Source organism: Petaurus breviceps, unplaced genomic scaffold, assembly GCF_028583685.1.
Source record: "Petaurus breviceps papuanus isolate PSGF00001 unplaced genomic scaffold, PetGlider_PUasm1.0 208, whole genome shotgun sequence".
Taxonomy (NCBI): Eukaryota; Metazoa; Chordata; class Mammalia; order Diprotodontia; family Petauridae; genus Petaurus; species Petaurus breviceps.
The window spans coordinates 22,082,979-22,102,377 of record NW_027185852.1 but is presented as its reverse complement, the minus strand read 5'-3'; the positions used below and the strand labels follow the sequence as shown (position 1 = coordinate 22,102,377).

Below are 19,399 nucleotides of genomic sequence, written 5' to 3'. Positions count from 1 at the left end.
AGAGATGCTGCAGAAGTGAAATGGACAAGAGATGCTGCAGAAGTGAAGTGGACAAGAGATGCTGCAGATGTGAAAACGACAGGCCTTGACAACAGCTTGGATATGGAGGGTGAGAGAGATAGGAGTCCAGGATGATTACTAGGTTAGGAGCCTGAGGGCCTGGGCATATGATGCTTCCCTTGATAGTAATGTGGAAGTTTGGAGGAGGGGAGGATCTAGGGATAAACAATGAGTTCAGTTTTGGACATGTTGAGTTTAAGTCTCTACCCCCTGCAATCTTCTCTCCTCCACTCTCCTCTCTTTCCCTTCCCCATCTCTCACTGCCCATATAGGCACACACTCCCTTTCTCCCCTCAGCTCTTCCCCACACCCTCCAGCTTACCCAAAGGTCCAGAAGCTTCACTCCCACTTCATTTCAGGAATGACTGTAGGAGGTGAGGTGTCCATGCTCCACAGAACACCAAAATGGAACCAGTGCTGAGCTTTCAGTCTGGAAGACATGGGCCAGGCTTCTGATAGTTGCTAAATGGATGCCCTGGGAGCAAATACTTTCATTTCTTTGAGACTTAGTTTCTATAACAGCAACAACCTCAGGTTTGGTGAGCCATTCAAATGAGATTGTGTAGGAAAGTGCTTTGTAAACCTTGAAATGATATATAAATATAAGTTGTTCAAAGATCCATGATTTCATCATTTTTGGTGGCCCAGTAGTAGTGTGAATAGAGACCAGATCTGGAGTCAGGAAGACCTGAATTTCAATCCTACTCATTATTTACTTGCCCTCCATCCCAAAAGGCTTTGCAAACCTTAAAGCTCTGTATAAATACTGACCTTAATGACGTGATTACTCCCCACACCAATACAGAACAACCTGGGCCCTTTCCTGGTTTTGGACAGTTGTTACAGGCAAAAATTTAATCACCTGAAGCCACATTTTTGATGGCATAATAGAGAGGGAAGGAGGAAGGGAAAGGGAATAAGCATTTATATAGTTCCCATTATGTGTTGGGAAAAAGGCCAAGGTCCCCCACTGCATCAGGGGCCATCTTAGTTGTACTGATCTATATCTGGCCACTGGACCCAGATAGCTTCGGAGGAGAGAATGAGGCTGGTGGCTTTGCACAGCCCTCCCTCACTTAAATCCAAATCCAATTCACTCAAAATCATGGCATCACCTCCATGATGTCATGGTCCTCTTTAAAAACGGACAAACAACCCCCCTGCCATCTGCCCACCAACAAAAATAACCCTCTAAATAAGGATGCATAATCCAGAAAAATGAATTCCCACACTGGCTATGTCTTCTGCATTGAAGTTCATGGCCTCTTTGGCAAGAGGTGAGTGTCCTTGCTTCATTTTTAGCTTCCTGGATTAATGGTTTTTCCCTGCATCGATTAGAGTTCTAGAGTCTTCCCAAGTTGTCTTACTCTATGATGCTATCATTGTGTAAATTGTTCTGGTTCTGCTCACTTCTATCTTTAGCACTTCATAGAGGTCTCACTCCCAATTCCCTCTGAAACATACCAGTTTGTCATTTCTTGTGGCAGAGTGATATTCCATTCCATTAATATATCATAATGTCTCTATCCATTTCCCAATAGGATGATAACTGCCTTAGTTTCTAAGTTTTGGAAACTAACAAAAAAAGGTGCTATAGCATTTTTATACACATAAAAATCTTTTTGATCTCTTTTGGGGTATGGACTTAATCGTAATATAGCTGGGTGAAAGGATATTTACACAGTATAGTAGCTTTTGGGGTATAGTTCCAAGTGACTTTCAATAACAGCTAGACCAAAAATGCATAGAACCTCGACATTTGTCATTCTTCTCTTTTGTCACCTTTGCTAGTCTGATGGGTGTGAGGTGGAACCTCAAAAGTTGCTTCCACTTGCATTTCTCTAATTGTTCATTTAAAGCACTTAAAAAAATTATTTAATATTTTATTTTCTCCTCAGTTACATGTAAAAACAACTTTTAACATTTTGTTTTAAAAATTTTTTGAGTTCCAAATTCTTTCCCTCCTTCCCCTCCCCCCTCATTGAGAAGGCAAGCAATTTGATACATAGGTTATACATGTGCAGTCTTGCAAAACACATGTTGTGAAAGAAAAAACAGACCAAGAAAAAAAATATGTTTTGATTTGTATTCAGAGTCCATCAGTTCTTTCTTTGGAGATGGATAGCATTTTTCATCATAAATCCTTTGGAATTGTGTTAGATTATTGTATTTCTGAGAATAGCTAAGGCATTCACAGTTGATCATTATATAATATTGCTGTTACTGTGTACAATGTTTTCCAGGTTCTACTCTACACTTTGCATGAGTTCATGTAAGTCTTTCCAGGTTTTTCTCAGAGCATTCTGCAGAGTACTTTTTCATATGGTTGTTGATAGCTTTCCTTTTAGAACTTGTTCATATCCTTTAGCCATTTATCTATTGGGAATTAGTTTTATAAATTTGAAAGAGTTCCTTCTGTATCTTAGATATGAAATCTTTATCGATAAACTTACTGCAAAGAATTTTCCCCCATTACCTGTTTCCTTTCTAATTATAAGTACACTGGATTTGTTTGTACAAAAGATTTTCAATTTAATATAATAAAATTGTCCATTTTCTTTTTTGTTATCTTCCTCATCCCTTGCTTAGTTTAGTCATGAATTCTTTCCCTATCCAAAGATCAGAAAGGTAATTTCTTCTTCCTCTAATTCATTCATGATTCAAACTTTTATATTTAGGACATGTATCCATTAGGAGCTTATCTTGGTGGATGTTGTGAGGTGTTGGTCTTACCCTAATTTCTGCCAGTTTTATCTTAACTGTCGTCCAGTTTTCCCAGCGGTTTTTGTCAAACACTGATTCCTATAACAAATGACTTTGGTCTTGAATTTACTCACCACTGTGCAACTGTTGATTCTTGCTTTCGTATATTCTGCACTAATTTGTTTCACTGTCTCTTTTATAATCAGTATCAAATATGGATTTAATGATTATTGCTTTCTAGTATGGTTTGAGATCTAGTACTGAAAACCTCCCCTTCCTCACCGTTTTCCCCTTTTTCATTTATTACCCTTGAGATTCTTCACTTGTCAGGGTTGTTCTGGACCCCTGCCCTGGTTTCTGTGTACTCCCTCCTACCCACCCTCACAAACTCTTCCTATGTATTTTGCATTTACTTGCAGGTATACTTGTTTATTAATGGTGGGATGTAAGCTCCTTGAGGGCAGGGGCTGTTTCATTTTGTTTTCATCCCCAGTAATACTTGTTGAGTTGAATTGAACCAAATACCCTCCCGTAGATAGTGTATGTTTGCCAATCATGGAACACCATAACCTTCCAAGGACCAAAGTTAAAGCAAAGCTCGAAAGATCAGTGATGTGCAATTTTTGTGAACAGGTGGCCATGGAGCATTAAGGTAATGTGGCTTGAGACATGTCATCAGGACCAGGATGGAGGTGGGCCGGCTGGTCAGGGAGTGACAGAGAGGGAGACAGGGACAATCCAAGGTTGCTCCAGTGTCCATGGGCTCTGAAAAAGACCAGAGGAAGGCCTCTGGTATATTGGATGGGTCTTCTATTAAGGATTACAGAAGGAGAGGCAAGAAATACCTGGATGAAAAGTCAGAGACCAGTTATCATGTCTGCAGGAGGAAGGGGTCCCTGTGATGAGATCATCGTAGGTTCCCTTCCAATCAATTCATTTCAATAGAGCAGTCGAAATTCCTCTAATTTTACAGGTGAGTAACCTGGCTGTTCCTCTAGTCTGGCCTCCCACAAGTTATATCTATCTGTGTATAAGTAGTGGAATGAACACTGGCTTGAGAGGCAGAAGACGGGTTCATGTAGATGCTGACTCTGTGGGTCATCCAGGACCTTCGTGGGCCTCAGTTTCCCCACCTGTAAAGTGAGCAGGTTGATGAGATGGCCTCTGAGGTCAGTCTATGCTCTTACTGGAATTCCCTTCATTTTCCTTGGTTTATATCTCCCAGTGCCTGCACATAGTAGGTGTTTAACAAAAGTTACCTGAATTGAATTTTGCTGTTTAGGGTTTAATGGAGTATTTTCTTCCTAAGACTATCTTTCAGGCATGGGGAGGTGGACTGGGGATGGGGGTGGGGTGGGGTAGGGGGGGAGCACACTTATCAAATTGCCAAAACCCCCCCCGATCACCCCACTTTAAAGTCTATTTCCTTCTGTCTTGGTCATGTCTTGGGGACCCTGCCCCTAAACAAGGAGTGATGCTCACAAAGGGCAATGAAGGAGGTTGGGTCCAGGTGCCAGGCCACTGGCCACTGTCCTCAGAAGTTTCCAGTGACTCCTTATCACCTTGGGGCTCACTCCTCAGTCTGCCATTTTCTGACCCTCCTAAACCTGACTCTGACCCGCTCTTCTGGTCTGGGCCTTGCTTCTCCCAAGGCAGTGGCTCCTGTCCAGTCCCAGATTAAGTGTGAAGTTTCTCTGGAGAGCCCTTGTGCCTTCCCTATGTCACCCCAGGTGCCAGCCTCTGACTTCACCAGTGGTCCCTGGGCCTCCTGGAATCCCCTCCCTGCGTCCCTCTAGCTCTCTTGGCCTCCTCCAAATCTCAGCCCAAAGCCCATCCCCAGCTTTGGAGGGGCTGTTCCTGTGCCCCCACCCTAGGGCCTTCCCTCTGAGGCCACCTTGGTAAACACTGCTTATACTTCGTGTGTACATTGTGTTTCCATGTTGTCTCCCAATTAGAGTAGAAGCTCCTGGCAGGCAGGGACTGGTTTTCTGTTTCAGGTTTTGGGCTTTCTTTGTATCCTGAAGACTTAGTACAGTGCCTGGCTTGTTAAGTACTTAGGAAGTGCTTACTGCCTGGCCTGGATTCAGCTGTGTGCTTTGGGAGATGGGAGGGGAACTGGCTCAGATTCCTCTCTTCTAGTTTCCCATGAAAACCTGGTCCCTTCCTGGGAAAACAGGTGTCCAGAGAGACCTCCAGGGGTCTGGCAGACCCTCAAGCCCAGGAGGCCCCAGAATCCCTCAGTCACCTAGCAGCTGGGCTCCCCTGGAAAGCCCCTGGTATCTCAGGAACATTCCAGGAAATGAAATATTTCCCCATGGAAGCAAGGCTGAGCCCTTAAAAAAAAAAAAAAGAAAAAGGTTTTTATTCCTCTTTCCAAGTTCTGAACATGCTGTGGGTGAAGTGATAACCAAGAAGTCAGGATAAGGCAGATCACTGTGTTCGGGGATGTGGGACAGACCCAGAGCTCTGGCCATGCCCTCAGCTCAAGACCGAAGCATGGCGTCGTCAATGAATGAACATTCTGGGCCCTCCAGAGCAAAGGAGTGATGGGGGGGGGAAGAAGAGGGGGAGGAAGGGGGGTGGCTCACACACTTTGAAATATGATCTTCATTGTCAGCATTTTCTTCATCATTTTATTAAGTTTGGAAATCAACAACAATAAAGAAGCCCGGATTTGTAGCTTCTGATGATTTCCAAGGTATAAGAGCTCCCATTGAACATTTAACAAGCTCCAACTCACCTGTCAGCCGAGGCTGGGTCCAGCACTGCCCAACCTTTGCTCACACTGGTCCCTGCCTAGAATGCCCGCCTCACTTCTCTCCCTCTGTTGAAAGCTAAATCATCCTTCAAGGCCTAGCTTAAGTCCCGCCTCCTCCAGGAAGCATTTCCTAATTGGCTTCACCCAAATGGCTCTCTACCTTACTCTGACCTCTCCTGTACTTTTTAAATATCCCATGGGGGTCAGCTGATATGGAGCTGGGGCCCAAAAGGATATTAGTAAAATAGAATGGGTAAACCTGACAACCCAAAACCTATCCCTGCGTTTAATGGGAGGGCTATAAGATGTTAGACCGGTCAGGAGCCTCAGAGCAGAGATTGTCCTACCTGCGCCAGGCCTCGCCCAGGCTGCTCAATGATTTGGGCTCAGGGTCGGAATACTATGAAGCAGTTGTGGACCACAAAATAGACACAAAATGACATTACTGACAATAAGATGAAAAAGACCACGATTCATGGCGAAATGCAAATAAAAATACCACAGTCCTTCTCCTATGTAGTCAACACAGCAGTTAGTAATGGGTCAGAAAGGCTGTGGGCAAGGTGCTGAGAATTCTGCTAAAACCTACACCAGAGAGAGAGGAGGGAGAGAGGGGGAGAGAGAGTGAAGAGGGGGTGAGAGGGGGAGAGGAAGGAGGAGAAATGAGAGGGAGGGAGGGAGGAAGGAAGGAGAGGGGGAGGGAGAGACAGAGAAAGCACAGATAAAGATGCTCAGAGACAAAGAAGGAAGAAAATATATAAAGAGGCAGAGGGAGGGAGAGAGGAAGGAGAGGGGGAGGGAGAGAGACAGAGAAAGGACAGATAAAGATGCTCAGAGACAGAGAAGGAAGAAAAGACAGAGACAGAGACAGAGGGAAGGAGTGAGGAAGGGAGACAGAGAGACAAAGACAGGAGAGACACAGAGAGGGAGACAGATCTTCCAGGAATAAGGTGATGATGGTCCCTCAGTCCTCTGCTATGGTCAAACCCTATCTGGAGTCTTGGGTTCACTTTGATCAGCTGGAAACTCATGGAGGGTGAAGGTCCTGGCTGAAGGTGCGTGGGGGTAGGGCGGTGACTTGTCAGTCCTGGTGGAGAGAAGGCATGGGGGGCCACCAAAGACCTATTTTCAAGTATGTGAGTTGGAGTGGTGGGTAAAGCCCTGGGTTTGAAGCCTGAGAGGCCCTTTGTGACCCTGAGTAAGTTCTTGCATCTCAGGGCTTTGGCTTTCTCATCCACAAAAGGGGGAGTTGAGCTAAGTGATCTCAAAGACCCTTTCCTGGGCCCAAAGCTGTGATCCTGTGACTGCCCTGGATCTCGGATTTCTTGTTTGACCCCGAAGGTAAGGGTCTACTGAATTTCAATTGAACTTCAAGCTTTTCACAGCACTTCTCACAGTAGCCCTTTGAGGGAAGTAGGACATGCATTATTCTCCCCATTTTCAGGATGGGAAGGAGTTTAAAGGACTGACTTTAGGTAGCACAGCTGTGGCCAGGGCTGGGCCTTTTAACTTCAAACCCCACCCTGCCCCTCATTTATGATGGAATGATGATCCACTATCAGGGCCATAGCATGGAGGCAGATTTCTGCTTAGCCTGAGGAAAAGCTTCCTCGTAATCAAGGCATCTCCAAGTGAAAGCTGGATACAAATTTACTGGGGAGGAGGTAGAAAGGCTTCTTCAGTTCAGACAGGGAGAGGTAAGGAAGGGTCTAAAGACCTGGGTTCTAATTCCACCCCAGCCACTTACTGGCTGCACAATCTCTTTGGGCCTTTGGCTCCTCATTGGTAAAACAGGGATGATGATAAGTAAGCTACCTGCCAGGGCTGTTGGGGGCCTCCAGTGAGAGTTCAGAGTCAAATCCCTTTGCAGCCTTTAGAAAGCGAGGTGTATGTCAGCGCTAATCCATGACCTAACGAGATTTTATGGAAACCCATAGTCTCTCAGGCTACTCCTGTAGAGAAGATGGAGAGATGCTGACTAGATTAATTGTTAGAGAGATTCAGAGTCATTGCTAATGGTTCAGTGTCCGTGTGGCAGAAAGTCTCCCGTGGAGTGCCTCAGGGATCAGCATTTAACCCCGGGCTACTTATTGCTTCTGTCAATGACCTGAAAGAGGGCCGGCTTAAATCTGCAGATGACAAAAAGTTAACACATTGGATAAGGGTCAAGATTTCCCTGCCCCCCCCCCCCCAAAAAAAAGGTCTTGACAGGAAAGACCATTGGGCTAAAAGCCACTAAGATGAAACTCAATAGGAATCAACGTAAAGTCTTGCACTGGGGTACAAAAAAATCAACTTCACAAGAATAAAATGGGGGAGGCAGTTAATAATGATAGCTAGCATTTACACGGCACTTTAAGGTTTGCAAAGCACTTTGCAAATATAATCTCAGTTAATTCTCACAACCACTCTGGGAGTCGGATGCTAATCTATCCCCTGTCTTACACTGAAATTGAGGCACAGACATTAAGTGACTTGTACAGGGTCATACAGCTACTAGACTTCATCCAGAATATTGTGTTCGGTTCTGGGTGATGTGGTTTAAGAATATTGACAAAGCTAGAAAGAGATCAGAGGACAACCAGGATGCTGAGAGGTATGGAGTCCAAGTCATATGACTGGCTGAAGGAAATTGGTATGTTTAGCTTGAAGAAAAGACTCAGGAGGGAGATGAGTATTTGAAGGTATTTAAAGGGCTGCTATAGGGAGATAGGATACGAGTGGGGAAGGAGCTTTGGGCACCCCCCCCATTTTACAGATAAGAAAACTGAGACTTCAAAAGGCTCAGGGTCTTGACTATCAACAGTCACGGAACCGGGATTTAAACCAAGTCCCATTGGCTGCCTCTCCAGGGCTTCCTGTAACACCAAAGCAGCTCCATAGGGTGGGAACTTCTGACCCCCATCCCTCAACTCCCACTGGATCTTCCTTACCAAGATTTGGTCTAAAAGGAGCTTGCCGATTGAGGGTTCAGACCCACTGCTCTGCAGGTCTTTGCAAGAGTTCAGCCAGGGAGCCAAGCCCTGGAGAAGAGGACAAGAAGTCTGCGCCCAGGAAGATGTATTTTAGCCACACCCAAATCGTGAAGGGAAAAGGAAGACTCTGGGCCCTGAATACCCCAAGTCGCCTGGATTCTCTGAACAATGCGCCAATGCACAGCGCCCACCCCTTTCCCTTCTAGGGCCCCTAAAGTGGATTTATTTCCACACACACTTGTGAAAACTTTTTCATTAGCACTTTGGGCAGATGAGACAATTTCCCTTTTTGTCTATTTTCTGTGCTGCAGAATTCAAATAAGTTTGCGTTGAGAGTCAAACACGTCTTTACTGGTTCACAAGCACCACATCCTTCCTCCCATCTATTTACACTGAGTTAATCTTGAAGACCCGGGTTCAAATCCAGCTTCAGACACTGGTGAAGTTACCTGTCTGCCTTGGTTTCCTCATCTGGAAAATGGGCACAAAAGCACCTACCTCCCAGGGGCATAAAACGAGAACATGTTTATAAAGCGCTTTGTTTGTGTACCCATTAAATGCCATGAATCCTTTTGCACCTTTCTCCCTCCTTCCTCCTGGAAGCTCTTTGAGGGTGGATTTTTTTTTGGTCTTTATATCCTCAGTGCTTAGTAGGGCCCGACACACAGTAGGTGCTTTAACAAATACTTGCTGGCCAGGCCTGGAGGTCGACTATGTAAGACAATTCTGTGATTCCTTATCTTGCGATAGTCTCTTGCTGTGTGAATTTTCTTTTTGGCCACTGGTTGTAACCTTGTAAGAATGTCAGTCTCTTTCAGTGCGATACAGTGGGTATGACACAGAGCTGGCCAGTCTAGGCCCCTTTTGATGGTGAGGTTTGGAGGTGTCCACTGTACTGGAGGAGGGCATCAAGTCACTTTCTCCTGAAGACAGGGACTGTCTTGCTTGTATTTCTGCGTCCTGTGATTATGTCACCCAGGGCACTGAGAAGTTCAGTGGGGGCAAACCGTTGACACTTGTATTACAAGTTCTCCCCAGCTCTCACCCCCAGCTGTCATCTGGACGTCAGACCAGCTGAAGCAGGCCTTCCTGAGTCTGCCCATTTCACAGAGAAGGTAACTGAGGCCTAGAGGTCCTAGCTGGTCATGTCAGAGCAGAAACACTTGGTGTGTCCCCTCTTCCACCCTCCCAAGGCAGTACAGACACAGGGGCACTAGCAAGGAGACTGTGGGGAAAAGCTCCTGGGCAAGATAAGGGCCTGGCACAGGGTTCTATTTGCTTACCTTATTGACAGAAGGGGCTGGGGGTGGGGGGAGGTCAACAAGGAAACAGGCCAGGTACTGGCACCCAAGGTTCCCATGGTGTTTCTGCAGCATGGAAGGGGGCAGGAGCAGCAGAACCCAGGGTAATCCCAAAGCAAGGCATTAAACAAAATCCAGTATTTAATCTGGCTGCAGCAGTGGGACCAACCTCTCTCTACACCCTCAATCAACTTGGCCCAGTGGCCTCCCCCAACTCGGTTAAGATAAGGCCTCCAAACCTAAACTTCCCCCGCCCCAGGATGAGCAATCTTTAGGAACAGCCACCAGCTCTAGACTACAAGGTAAGGGGAGCCCTTGCCCCTGATGCCGACAATGGCCACAGGTTCCCCATCACCCAACAAAGGCGTCTCTGAGCCTACCATTTTTTTCTAGGGGATCAGACAAAAAATGACAGCCATGGTGGGAAGGAAGAAGAGATCTGAAACAAGGATTCCCTCCCCCCACTCCAGGGGAGACCCTCTAAAGGAGGATCATGGGGCCGTTCTGGGGTTCCCTCTAATGGGAGGTGCCACTAATCATTTTTAATGTTTCACCCTCCTCGTCCCTACCAACAATTATAGAACAACACCTCTGACCCACATCCAGCCCCAACGATGGAGGTTCAGGTTTAGAACCAAAGATGACCTAAAGAAACCCCTCTCCCAGTGTGCATCAGACATAGGCCCTGCTTCCAATACTTTTTTTGGGGGGGAAGGGCAATTGGGGTTAAGTGACTTGCCTAAGGTCACATGGCTAGTGTTAAGTGTCTGAGGCAGGATTTGAACTCGGGTCCTCCTGACTCCAGGGCTGGTGCTCTATTCACTGTGCCACTTAGCTGCCCTTCCAATACACTTTCATAACAACATTTCACTGTAGCGTTAGGAGACTAAAGCTCCAGAATCAGAAACTCTTAGGGAGCTCAGGCATCCTTCAGGGAACACCTTCTTCCCAGGTTTCTGGCTGGGCATATTCCAGCCTCCACTGGAAAACATCCAAAACAGTAGAAAAGTCTGAGGCGGGAAGTGGGAGCAGACCCTTTCCAGAGACACGAAGCAATGAAAGTGAGGGTGAGTGCCGGCCAAAGTCACAATGAGATGGTGACCCTATATGCCTTGACTGAATGGATAGGAATGTGTGTGTGTGTGTGTGTGTGTGTGTGTTCGTGCGTGTGTATTCGTCCAGAGGAAAGGTGGGCTGGATTCAGGCAGCAGAGGGGTGCAGCTACAAAGGACCCTCGACGACCCGCCTCCCAGCTCTCCCCTGGCCCTCCCGCTTTGGAAGAAGAGGCCTTTCTGAAGGAAGCGCAGATTGTAAACTGTCCAGTTTATTATTAGGTCTTTAAATGGCTACAACAGACACCAGGAGATTTCATATCTAGACTAGCTTTCCCGCCATAGGGTCACAGCACAAACATACAACAGGTTGGGTTTTTTCCTTTTTTTTGTCTTTTTTCTGCCTTTTTTTTTTTAAAAGAAGAAAGCAAAGAGGTTGATGGGGGGTGGAGGAGAGGGGGTTGCTAGAAGCTTCCATCTTTATTTCCCCAAAAACAACAAAACAAACAAACAAACAAAAAAAAACCCCGATAAAACAGAAACAAAAGAAAAATGAAAAGTGTCACGTCCATAGAAGGCCCTCCACGGAGGGGGAGAAGGGGCGGTTGGGGAGGGGCCTGCTCCGCATCTTGAAATATATTTTTCATTTTCTTTTAAGTTTTGTCCTTCATGTTTTATGGAATAAAAAGTTCAGCCTTTTTATTGCATGAAACTAAAACTGGGGAGGAGGGGCTGAGGAGGCAGAAGGGGGGGGGAGGTTGAGAGGGGGAGGGGGGAAAGTCCCCCCACCGTCTCCTGGCCAGTAAGTAACACCTCTCTTCTTCTTCTTGCATAATTTCTGGAATCTTCCCGCTCGCCATGGCCGGCTTGCTCGGCATCCCGGAGAAGAGGAGGAGGAGGAGGAGGAGGAGGAGGGGGAGGAAGGACGGAAGGAGGGAGGGAGGAGGAGGAGGAAGAGAAGGAGGGAGGAGGGGGAAATCACACGCTCATCGTCATGCTGGGGGAATACTGTACGGGAAGAATACAGACATGGCAGAGAGCCCGTTAGAGCAGGAGGTCCCCCCTCCCATCAGCCCCCCAAGAACAGGGACTACCCTGAAGCTGGCTCCAGGGCTAAGCTAAGAATTAAAGGTCAATGTCATTTCTGCCTCTAGTTCCTGGGCTTAGAACACAGCCCACGTTCAGGAAACGATTGGGACATTAGGGCTAAAAGGGACCTTAGGACAGATCATTTTAGGCCAACTGCCTCAAGTGGGGAAACTGAGTCTCAGAGGACCCAGAAGAAGTGAGTCAGGACTAGAACCCAGGTCTCTTAGCTCCCAGCTGAGGGCAGCTTCCTGGGCAAGCGGAACCCCTTCCAGGCCTCCCTGAACAGGCTTTGCTCAAAGACCCAAGGCGCCATGGCAAAGGTCCCCAAATTGAGCCCTGGAAAGGGCCTCAGAGGCCTTTGGGTCAGCTCCTCTGACTTCAGAGCCCAGGCAGTGGACAGGACCGCGAAGGGGTCTGAACCCGGGTCCACTGCACCACACAGAGAAGGGCAAAGAAGGAGACAATTTCTCCATCAGGAATGGGCTAAGACCCCAGGTGTGTGGTGGGCACTCCCATCCCGGGCGGGTGGAATACGGCTGCTGACACCTCAGGGTTGCCCCCCACCCTCCGTCTGCTGCAGGTAAATCCTCCTGGCTTTGACAGTGGATCCAGCAGCTGCTGGTCAGAGGCAGTCACCCTGTTGCTCCTGGGGATGGGGACAAGGCTTGGCAAAGTAGAGATGCCCTCCCTCCTCCCTGGCAGGAAGCGCAGCCTCAGGTCTGGTCTCCAGGCCCCCTGGGCAGAGGGGCCTAAGAGACAGACGGGAGGGTGCAGAGGACTTACATTGTCATTTTGGAAGGAATGGAGGAAGTTTCCTCCTAATTCGCCATCATCTCTGGGAGTGCCGGGGGGATTGCTAATGCCACTTATGTTGTTTGGGGAATTCTGCGAGAGGGAAAAGAGAAGAAGAGAGGGGCAGGTGGTCAGTCAGGCACATTCTCCCTGTGTCCCCTCCTTCCCCAGACGCAGGAGCTCCAGAGGGCCAGGGAAGGTACACCTCCCCCCGCCCCCATAGTACACAGCAGGTGCTTAATGAGTGCTCTTCCTCTTCCCCACCCCCTTGTGTATGCCACATGGCATGGCTCGGGGCTGGGAAATGAATGGACCAATCTGGGGGCTGGGAAGGTTTTCAGGGGGATCCTGATTGCTGTCGTCCCCCCCCCCCATGCAGACTCACTTTGGGAAGTCCATCTATGTCACCTGACCCTGAAATGGAAAAAGAACCCTTGTTATATTCCCAGAGGGGGCTTTACCAGCCTGAAGGACACTGAAGGCCAAACCTGGGAGAGGTTTTGGAACAGGAGATGTCAGGGCTGGGAGGGGCCTGAGAACAGAATATTAACACCCCCCACCTTGCATTTTATAGATGAAGTAGCTGAGGCCTGGCAGAGGGCTACCCCCACCACCCCATTCAATGTCCCTGCTCCCCTAAGGTCCTTATCTGGAAACCAAATGAGCTAAGGGGTAAAGTCCACACTTGGTTTTCCCACCAGAATTGTCTGTTTTTGCTGGAGAAATCAACCACTGGCCCCGAATCTTAAACCCCCAGCTTTCTCTGAGCAAAACCATCCCTTTAAATATGACCAGAAAATTGTGGCTACCACCCATGTCCTGTGCCCTGCCCCCCACCTTTAGGCAGCACCAGGCTTCCTCTACTTACCTAAGGATCCATTCATGTGATGGGGCTCCATGCCGCCCATGCCACCCATGGGGCCATCCGAGCCAGGGCCCATGGGGAACTGAGAACAGAGCAGGGAGGGGGCAGAGTGAGATGGGGACCCCAGCCCGGAACCAGGCTCCTCCCCTCCCTGCAGCAGAGAGACTGCCTTGGGTTTCAGGTGGTGGGGGATGGCTGGGGCCACTGTCTTTCCAAATCTGAAATCCTGGGAAGCGCTTAAAGACCACTGTCCCCAAGCCTTCTCTTCCTGCTCAACCTCCCTGTTCCTCCAACCAGTACTGAGCCTGGTTCCCCTCCTTGGCACAGGCTAGCCCGTCTAGAGACATACCCGATATTCCAAAATGTGATCTGACCAGGGCAGAGGATGGGGGGGACCATGGCTCTGCAACTTCTGCACTACTGGCACAGTCTCAAATCTCACTGGCTTGTTCAGTAGCCATGCCATGCTGCTAGAATTATGCTGGGTTTGGGTTCCCCCTAGAACTCCTGATCTTCTACCTTCAGCTAATTAGTGTCCCTACACAACACTGCTGGAGAGGATGAGCAGGGAGGGGTGTGTGGATGAAGGAACTGGGTCCAAGGAAGTTCCTGGTGACCCTGCCCTCCCCCCTTCCCATTATAGGTGGCAGGCTAGCCAGGCTGTGCCCCTTTGGACAGTCACAAATATCTAGTTTAATGTTATCTCATCTGACCCTCACAACAACACTGCTATTGTTATCCCCATTTTTCAGAAGAGGAAACTGAGGCTGAGGGAGGCCCAGAATCATTCAACTAATAACTGTCTCAGGCAGGATCTGAACTCAGGTATTCCTTATTCAAGTCTAGAGTTCTATGCCACTGAAGCACCTGGTGGCCAAGTCCATCCCTGCCTCCTGCCATCCTGCCCCCTGAAGGAAGGGCCTGGCTGACAAACAGGTGGCAGAGGGGACAGAGGGCTGGAGCTGGAGGCAGAAAAGCCCCAGCTTCAAATCCTGCCCCCAACAAAACCAAGGCAGTGCGTGCCCTTCAGTAGAGCTCACATTCTGTGCTAGTCACTCAGGCTTGTGAGTCAAAGAAGCCCCTGGCTGGAGGGGCCTCAAGGACCCGGTCTCAGGGGGTGACTGTGTTTTATGTTTTCGATGGTCTGGGGGACGACCGGTGAGGCAAGGCCCGATTCCAGTGGGCCAGGGTACAACCTGAACCCAGGGCTTCTCAGCTCTGGCTCCTCCAGCCCCCAGGGCACAAAGCCTCTAGCTTTAATCTCATCTGCTTTAATCTCCTCAGTAGCTCAGTGGTTGGAATACTGGGCCCAAGTCAGAAAGATCCAGCCTCAGACACTTACTAGCTGTGTCACCACGGGTGTCACTTACCCTGCTCCCTCACCTGTAAAGTAGGGATATGTAACTGCCCGACCTCCCAGGGCTGTGGGGATGACCAATCGAGGTAATGACTAAAATGCTCAGCTGGGCACACAGCAGGAGCTCAATTATGTCAGTCATTGTTATGGTTGGGGAAACTGAAGCCCAGAAAGGGGAAGCAGCTTTCTAAGGTCACAGGCAGCCAAGGAAAGAGGTACTGGAATTTGTGTCCCAACTTCCACAAGAGGGCCCTGCCACCTGGTGGGATGCCTCTTCTCCCTCACACCTGAGCTAAGGCGCTTCTCCTGGATCCCCTCCCTCCCCACTTTGGGCGTTCTCTTCCCCCTTCTGGCCTCTGCTTTGCTCTCTCCCCTATACTGAGGGTCTCACCCATCAGGGAAGGGGCCTATGCATGCCCACTTCCCCCAAACCCCACTGCTTCCAGCAGAGTCCTGGAGGACTAGCCCCCAGGCCCCCAGAGCTGGCCAGGTCCTCGGGTCAGCCTGTCCAACATCCTTATTTTACAGATGAGGACGCTTGAGGCCCAGTGGGGAACCCAGGGCATCGAGCTGTCTCTGAGGTGGGATTCCCTTTGGGCCTCCCTGACTCCAAGCCTTGCCCTGCCACAATACACTTGATAAATATTGATTCAATTGGGTTATTTCCCAATTTATCCAGGCCAGAGGGGAATGAGCCTGTCCTGGGTCCCCCTTACTATGGCCTGGGCCTGTCCCTGCCCTTGCCTGAGACCCTCTGGTCTTGGCAGTGCCCCAAGCTGCCCCTTGGCCTCTGAAACAGGCGCCAAGCAGCCCGAGTTAATCACATCTTGGATGGTTTGTTTTTATCCCTCTCTGGTAACAAATGGCTGAAATCAATTAAACGGGCTTTCCCCTCAGCTGATGAAGTTAATTATGATTTGTTATGGTATCTGATATGTAAATGATTAGAAAGCAGACTTACATTGGACCGGCTGCCTCCGGGCGGCACTGGATTAATCATTGTGTAGATATTGTCACTGGAGTTTGTGGAGTCTGGAGGAGAGTTGGGGGGGAGGGGGGTGATTAATTCATTTCTTAATTAAAACAAACTCATGCCACTTGAACTCATTCTTTTGTATTTTATCACTGAAAATTCCCTCTAAGTACTGCCATTTTCTGGCTAATTTGTATTTAATGAAGATTCACAAAGTTTTTAATCACAGAAAATTCAACTGTGAAAATTATCCAACCCAGCCCTGTTTCCCCTCACCCCCCCTTCTCCCACCATGGGCATCTGGAGGCAAATGGCCCTGGTTCTGCCCAGGCCAGGGAATGCAAAGGGAACGGCCCCCACCTTGCCCCAGAACCTGGGGGGAGACAGGAGGGGAGGGACCGGGGCCATATGGAGAGCTTTATTGTGACCTAGCCAGAAATGTAGGTCAGAGAGCTCATAAAAATTCAGCAGCAGCAGGAGGTGGGGGGAGGGAGAGGGAAAGAGGGAGAGGAAAAGAGAGACAGAGACAGACACAGAGAGAGAGAGAGAGAGGGAGGGAGGGGGAGAGACAGAGAGATACAGAGAGAGAGAGAGAGAGAGAAAGAGAGGGAGTGGGGGAGAGAGAGAGACAGAGAGATGAAAAGAGGTAAGGGGGAGGGAGGGGGAGACAGAGAGGGGAGAGATGACAGAGGCCCTCCATGCAGCTGGGAGGGGATGGGGTGGGGAGCTCCCCCCTCCTCTCCCTCCCAATTAGCATTAAAATGTCTATTTGAAAACCCACTAACAAGTTTTCAGGCAGAGCAGACACCACATGGAACATCCTCAGATTCCTGCCTCAGCCGAGGGTTCACTCACTTCTCCCTCACCTGCCTGGGCCCCAGGAGGTGGGGGGACAGCTCCCCAGCCAAGGATCACCCTGAGTCTCTAAGCCCTTCAGTGGGTGGGATGTGAAACAGCTACCATGCTGCTCTAGGGAAGGGCGAGGATCAGGAACCCTGACTGAATAGCTGGGGAAACTGAGGCTAAGGCAGGTGACTTGCCCAGGGCCTCATGGCTAGTCAGTCACCAAGCATTTAAGGGACCTACTACATGCCATCCATGAGGGCAACAGAGTCCGAGGACAGACAGGTGAGAGCATGGCCCAACAGCCATGCAGGAGATGGAGACTGCACCAAAGGGAATCCCAGAGGGGTGGCCCAGCAAAGTCCTCTGGGAGAAGGCCGGATCTTGGCCAAGGCTGGGGTAAGCCAATGAAAAGGTGGGGAGACAGAAGAGGGAGGGGCTCCACTAATGGGGAGCCCCCAAATTCTCACAATTTGAAAGTGTGAGATTTCTAGAAAGGGTTTGCTGAACCCCCACTGTGGTGGCCTCCCCCCGAATCTCCTAGTCTCCTGGGCACTGCCCCGCCCCCCCCCCAGATATGTTCCATCTCCTGTTTGCTGAAGGCACAGACTGTGCTGTTCACTCTCTTAGTGTTCCTGTAGGCCAGCTGGAGGAGAGCAGTCTGGGTGCCCAGCTGGGCCTGAGCCTGAGGAGCTCAGAGCAGGAAAGGGCAGCCCCAGGCAGGTCTCACCTCTAGCATCCCAGACACTCAGGGTGGAGACCCTAGGGAGCCTGGTAGGGCAACAGCAGGGGAGAGGAGGGAGCTCCCTGTGCTATGGGAGTGCTGGGCTTTTTGCCCTGGGGTCCCTGCTCTCAGCTCCTTGGTTCTAATACAGAAGGGGCTGGGGCTCCCTCTCCCCTCCAGGAGCGGAGGGCCACCAGAAATCATGAGCCCCGAGGGAGGGGTCCCCCTGGGCTCCCCAGCTCTCTTCCCACTGGTCTGCTTGTCCCTGGGGCTGCACAGAGCCTGGTGGCCCTGCCCCCTCACCTCCCTGACTTCACACAAAGCTGATTGTGGCAGCTCAGGGGTCATCCCAGTCAAGGAAAAAAGGCAAGTGAGGCACAAAGAGGGTGGCTTTGACTCCCAAGCCCAGCCCCTACCCCTGCATCACAGCCTCATGGCTGGAGGGAGATGGGGCCGGGACCCTTCATTCATCTGGGCTCTGCCCTGTTCTCACCCACCCCCTGAGGGGCACTGCTTGCAATTACCTGCAGGGCTGGGCATGATGGGCGTTCCTGGGGGGCCGCCGCCGCCAGGGGGCCCCTAGAGAGAGAGAGAAGGGCATATGAGTGACCTGGAGGGGGAGTAGGGAGATCCTGCCGCTGTCAGCAACAACGGCTCACCTTGGTCCTAAGCCAAGCATTCATCCCCCAGCTCCCCACTCCTGCAGGGGCTTGGGCAGAGCGCCAGTCTGGTGCCTGAGGAAAGGGGGGCAGAGTCTGGGGAGCAGGCAGGCGTCACCAGGACCTTCCTCCTAAAAGGGGAGGGAGGAGGCCTGATCCCTGTTCTCATCTGGGAAACCTTTGCCTCCTCCCCCATGCAGAAGATGGGTCGGGTCTCAAGGGACCAGAACATGTGAGGTTTGGTTTGTTGTTGAGATGAAGAAAATTCAGATTAGACAATTAGAGACTGTAGCACTTTTAGAGCTAGGAAGGACCTCAGAACCCATCTAAGGCCAACCTTCTAACTGTATAGAGGAGGAGACAGAGACCCAACTTATGGGCCAAGGTCACCAAGGCAGTCAAGTGGCCGAGATGGGTGGCATCTGAACCCAGGTTCCAGTCAGTGATCACAGACACCCCCAGGGATGGCGCAAGCTCAGGACTTGGGATCGAGCAGGGGGTCTGACTAGAGACCATTGGTGAGGGGGAAACTAAGGCAGGCAGGGGAGGGGGATGGGTCATGGGAGTCACTGCACAAGACCCCCCAGCACCTCAGGAACTTACCACGTAGGTGCCAGGTGATGAGGAAGAGTATGGAATCTGCAGAAGGACAGACGAGGGTCAGAAGAGTGCTTTCCCTAAAGCTGGCCTCCACCCTGCCGCCCCCACGGAAGCTCTGCTTAGAGACCCTCCCAGAGGGGTGAGATCAGAGACCTAGAAAGGGATCTTAAGAGGCATCTGGGGGCCACCCCTCATTGTTCCAGAGAAGGAAATGTGATTCGGAAAGATTAGATGTGGTAATGTACTTCTATCACCCCCCCTCAGCCTTCTCCCAAACCACTCCATTCTTCCCAGGTACAACAAGGGGCCCCAGTGGGTGGATGCCCAGAACAGCTGGGGAGGCTCTCCCTGACCCCCCTTACAGCTGGAAGCCCTTCTACTTTCTCCTGGGAGTGCAGCCCCATGCAGAGCTGGCAGGGAAAGTGAAGCCCATACCTAAGTTGCACTGTCAGAGAGTCATGGTGCTGATACCTGAGCCTGGACAGGTCTCCCTGCCAGAAGTTTGGGGGCGTGATGATAAGGAAGCATCCCTTAGGCTTCCTTGAACCTTGACATGGTCTAATGACCCAACTGGTTTCACCCCTTTCCATCTGACTCTGGTGTTGCATAGTAGGCAAAGAGACCAGAGGTAGAGCCCCTATCCCCCTC

General features: G+C 49.9%; 1 protein-coding gene across 5 annotated transcripts in view; it reads right to left on the bottom strand.

Annotated features, from left to right (window-relative positions):
* Positions 1–11,101: 11,101 nt before the first annotated feature.
* LOC138165321 (single-stranded DNA-binding protein 3) overlaps positions 11,102–19,399 on the bottom strand; it is a 153,333-nt gene continuing 145,035 nt past the window's right edge. For all 5 annotated transcript variants that reach the window (XM_069093514.1, XM_069093515.1, XM_069093516.1 and 2 more), the window contains 7 exons: positions 18,755–18,790; positions 18,017–18,071; positions 15,914–15,984; positions 13,599–13,677; positions 13,116–13,144; positions 12,722–12,823; positions 11,102–11,857 (listed from right to left, as the gene is read on the bottom strand). In XM_069093514.1, the coding sequence (XP_068949615.1) occupies positions 11,828–11,857; positions 12,722–12,823; positions 13,116–13,144; positions 13,599–13,677; positions 15,914–15,984; positions 18,017–18,071; positions 18,755–18,790 (402 nt within the window). In that variant the 3' untranslated portion in view covers positions 11,102–11,827. The remainder of the gene's footprint in view (positions 11,858–12,721; positions 12,824–13,115; positions 13,145–13,598; positions 13,678–15,913; positions 15,985–18,016; positions 18,072–18,754; positions 18,791–19,399) is intronic.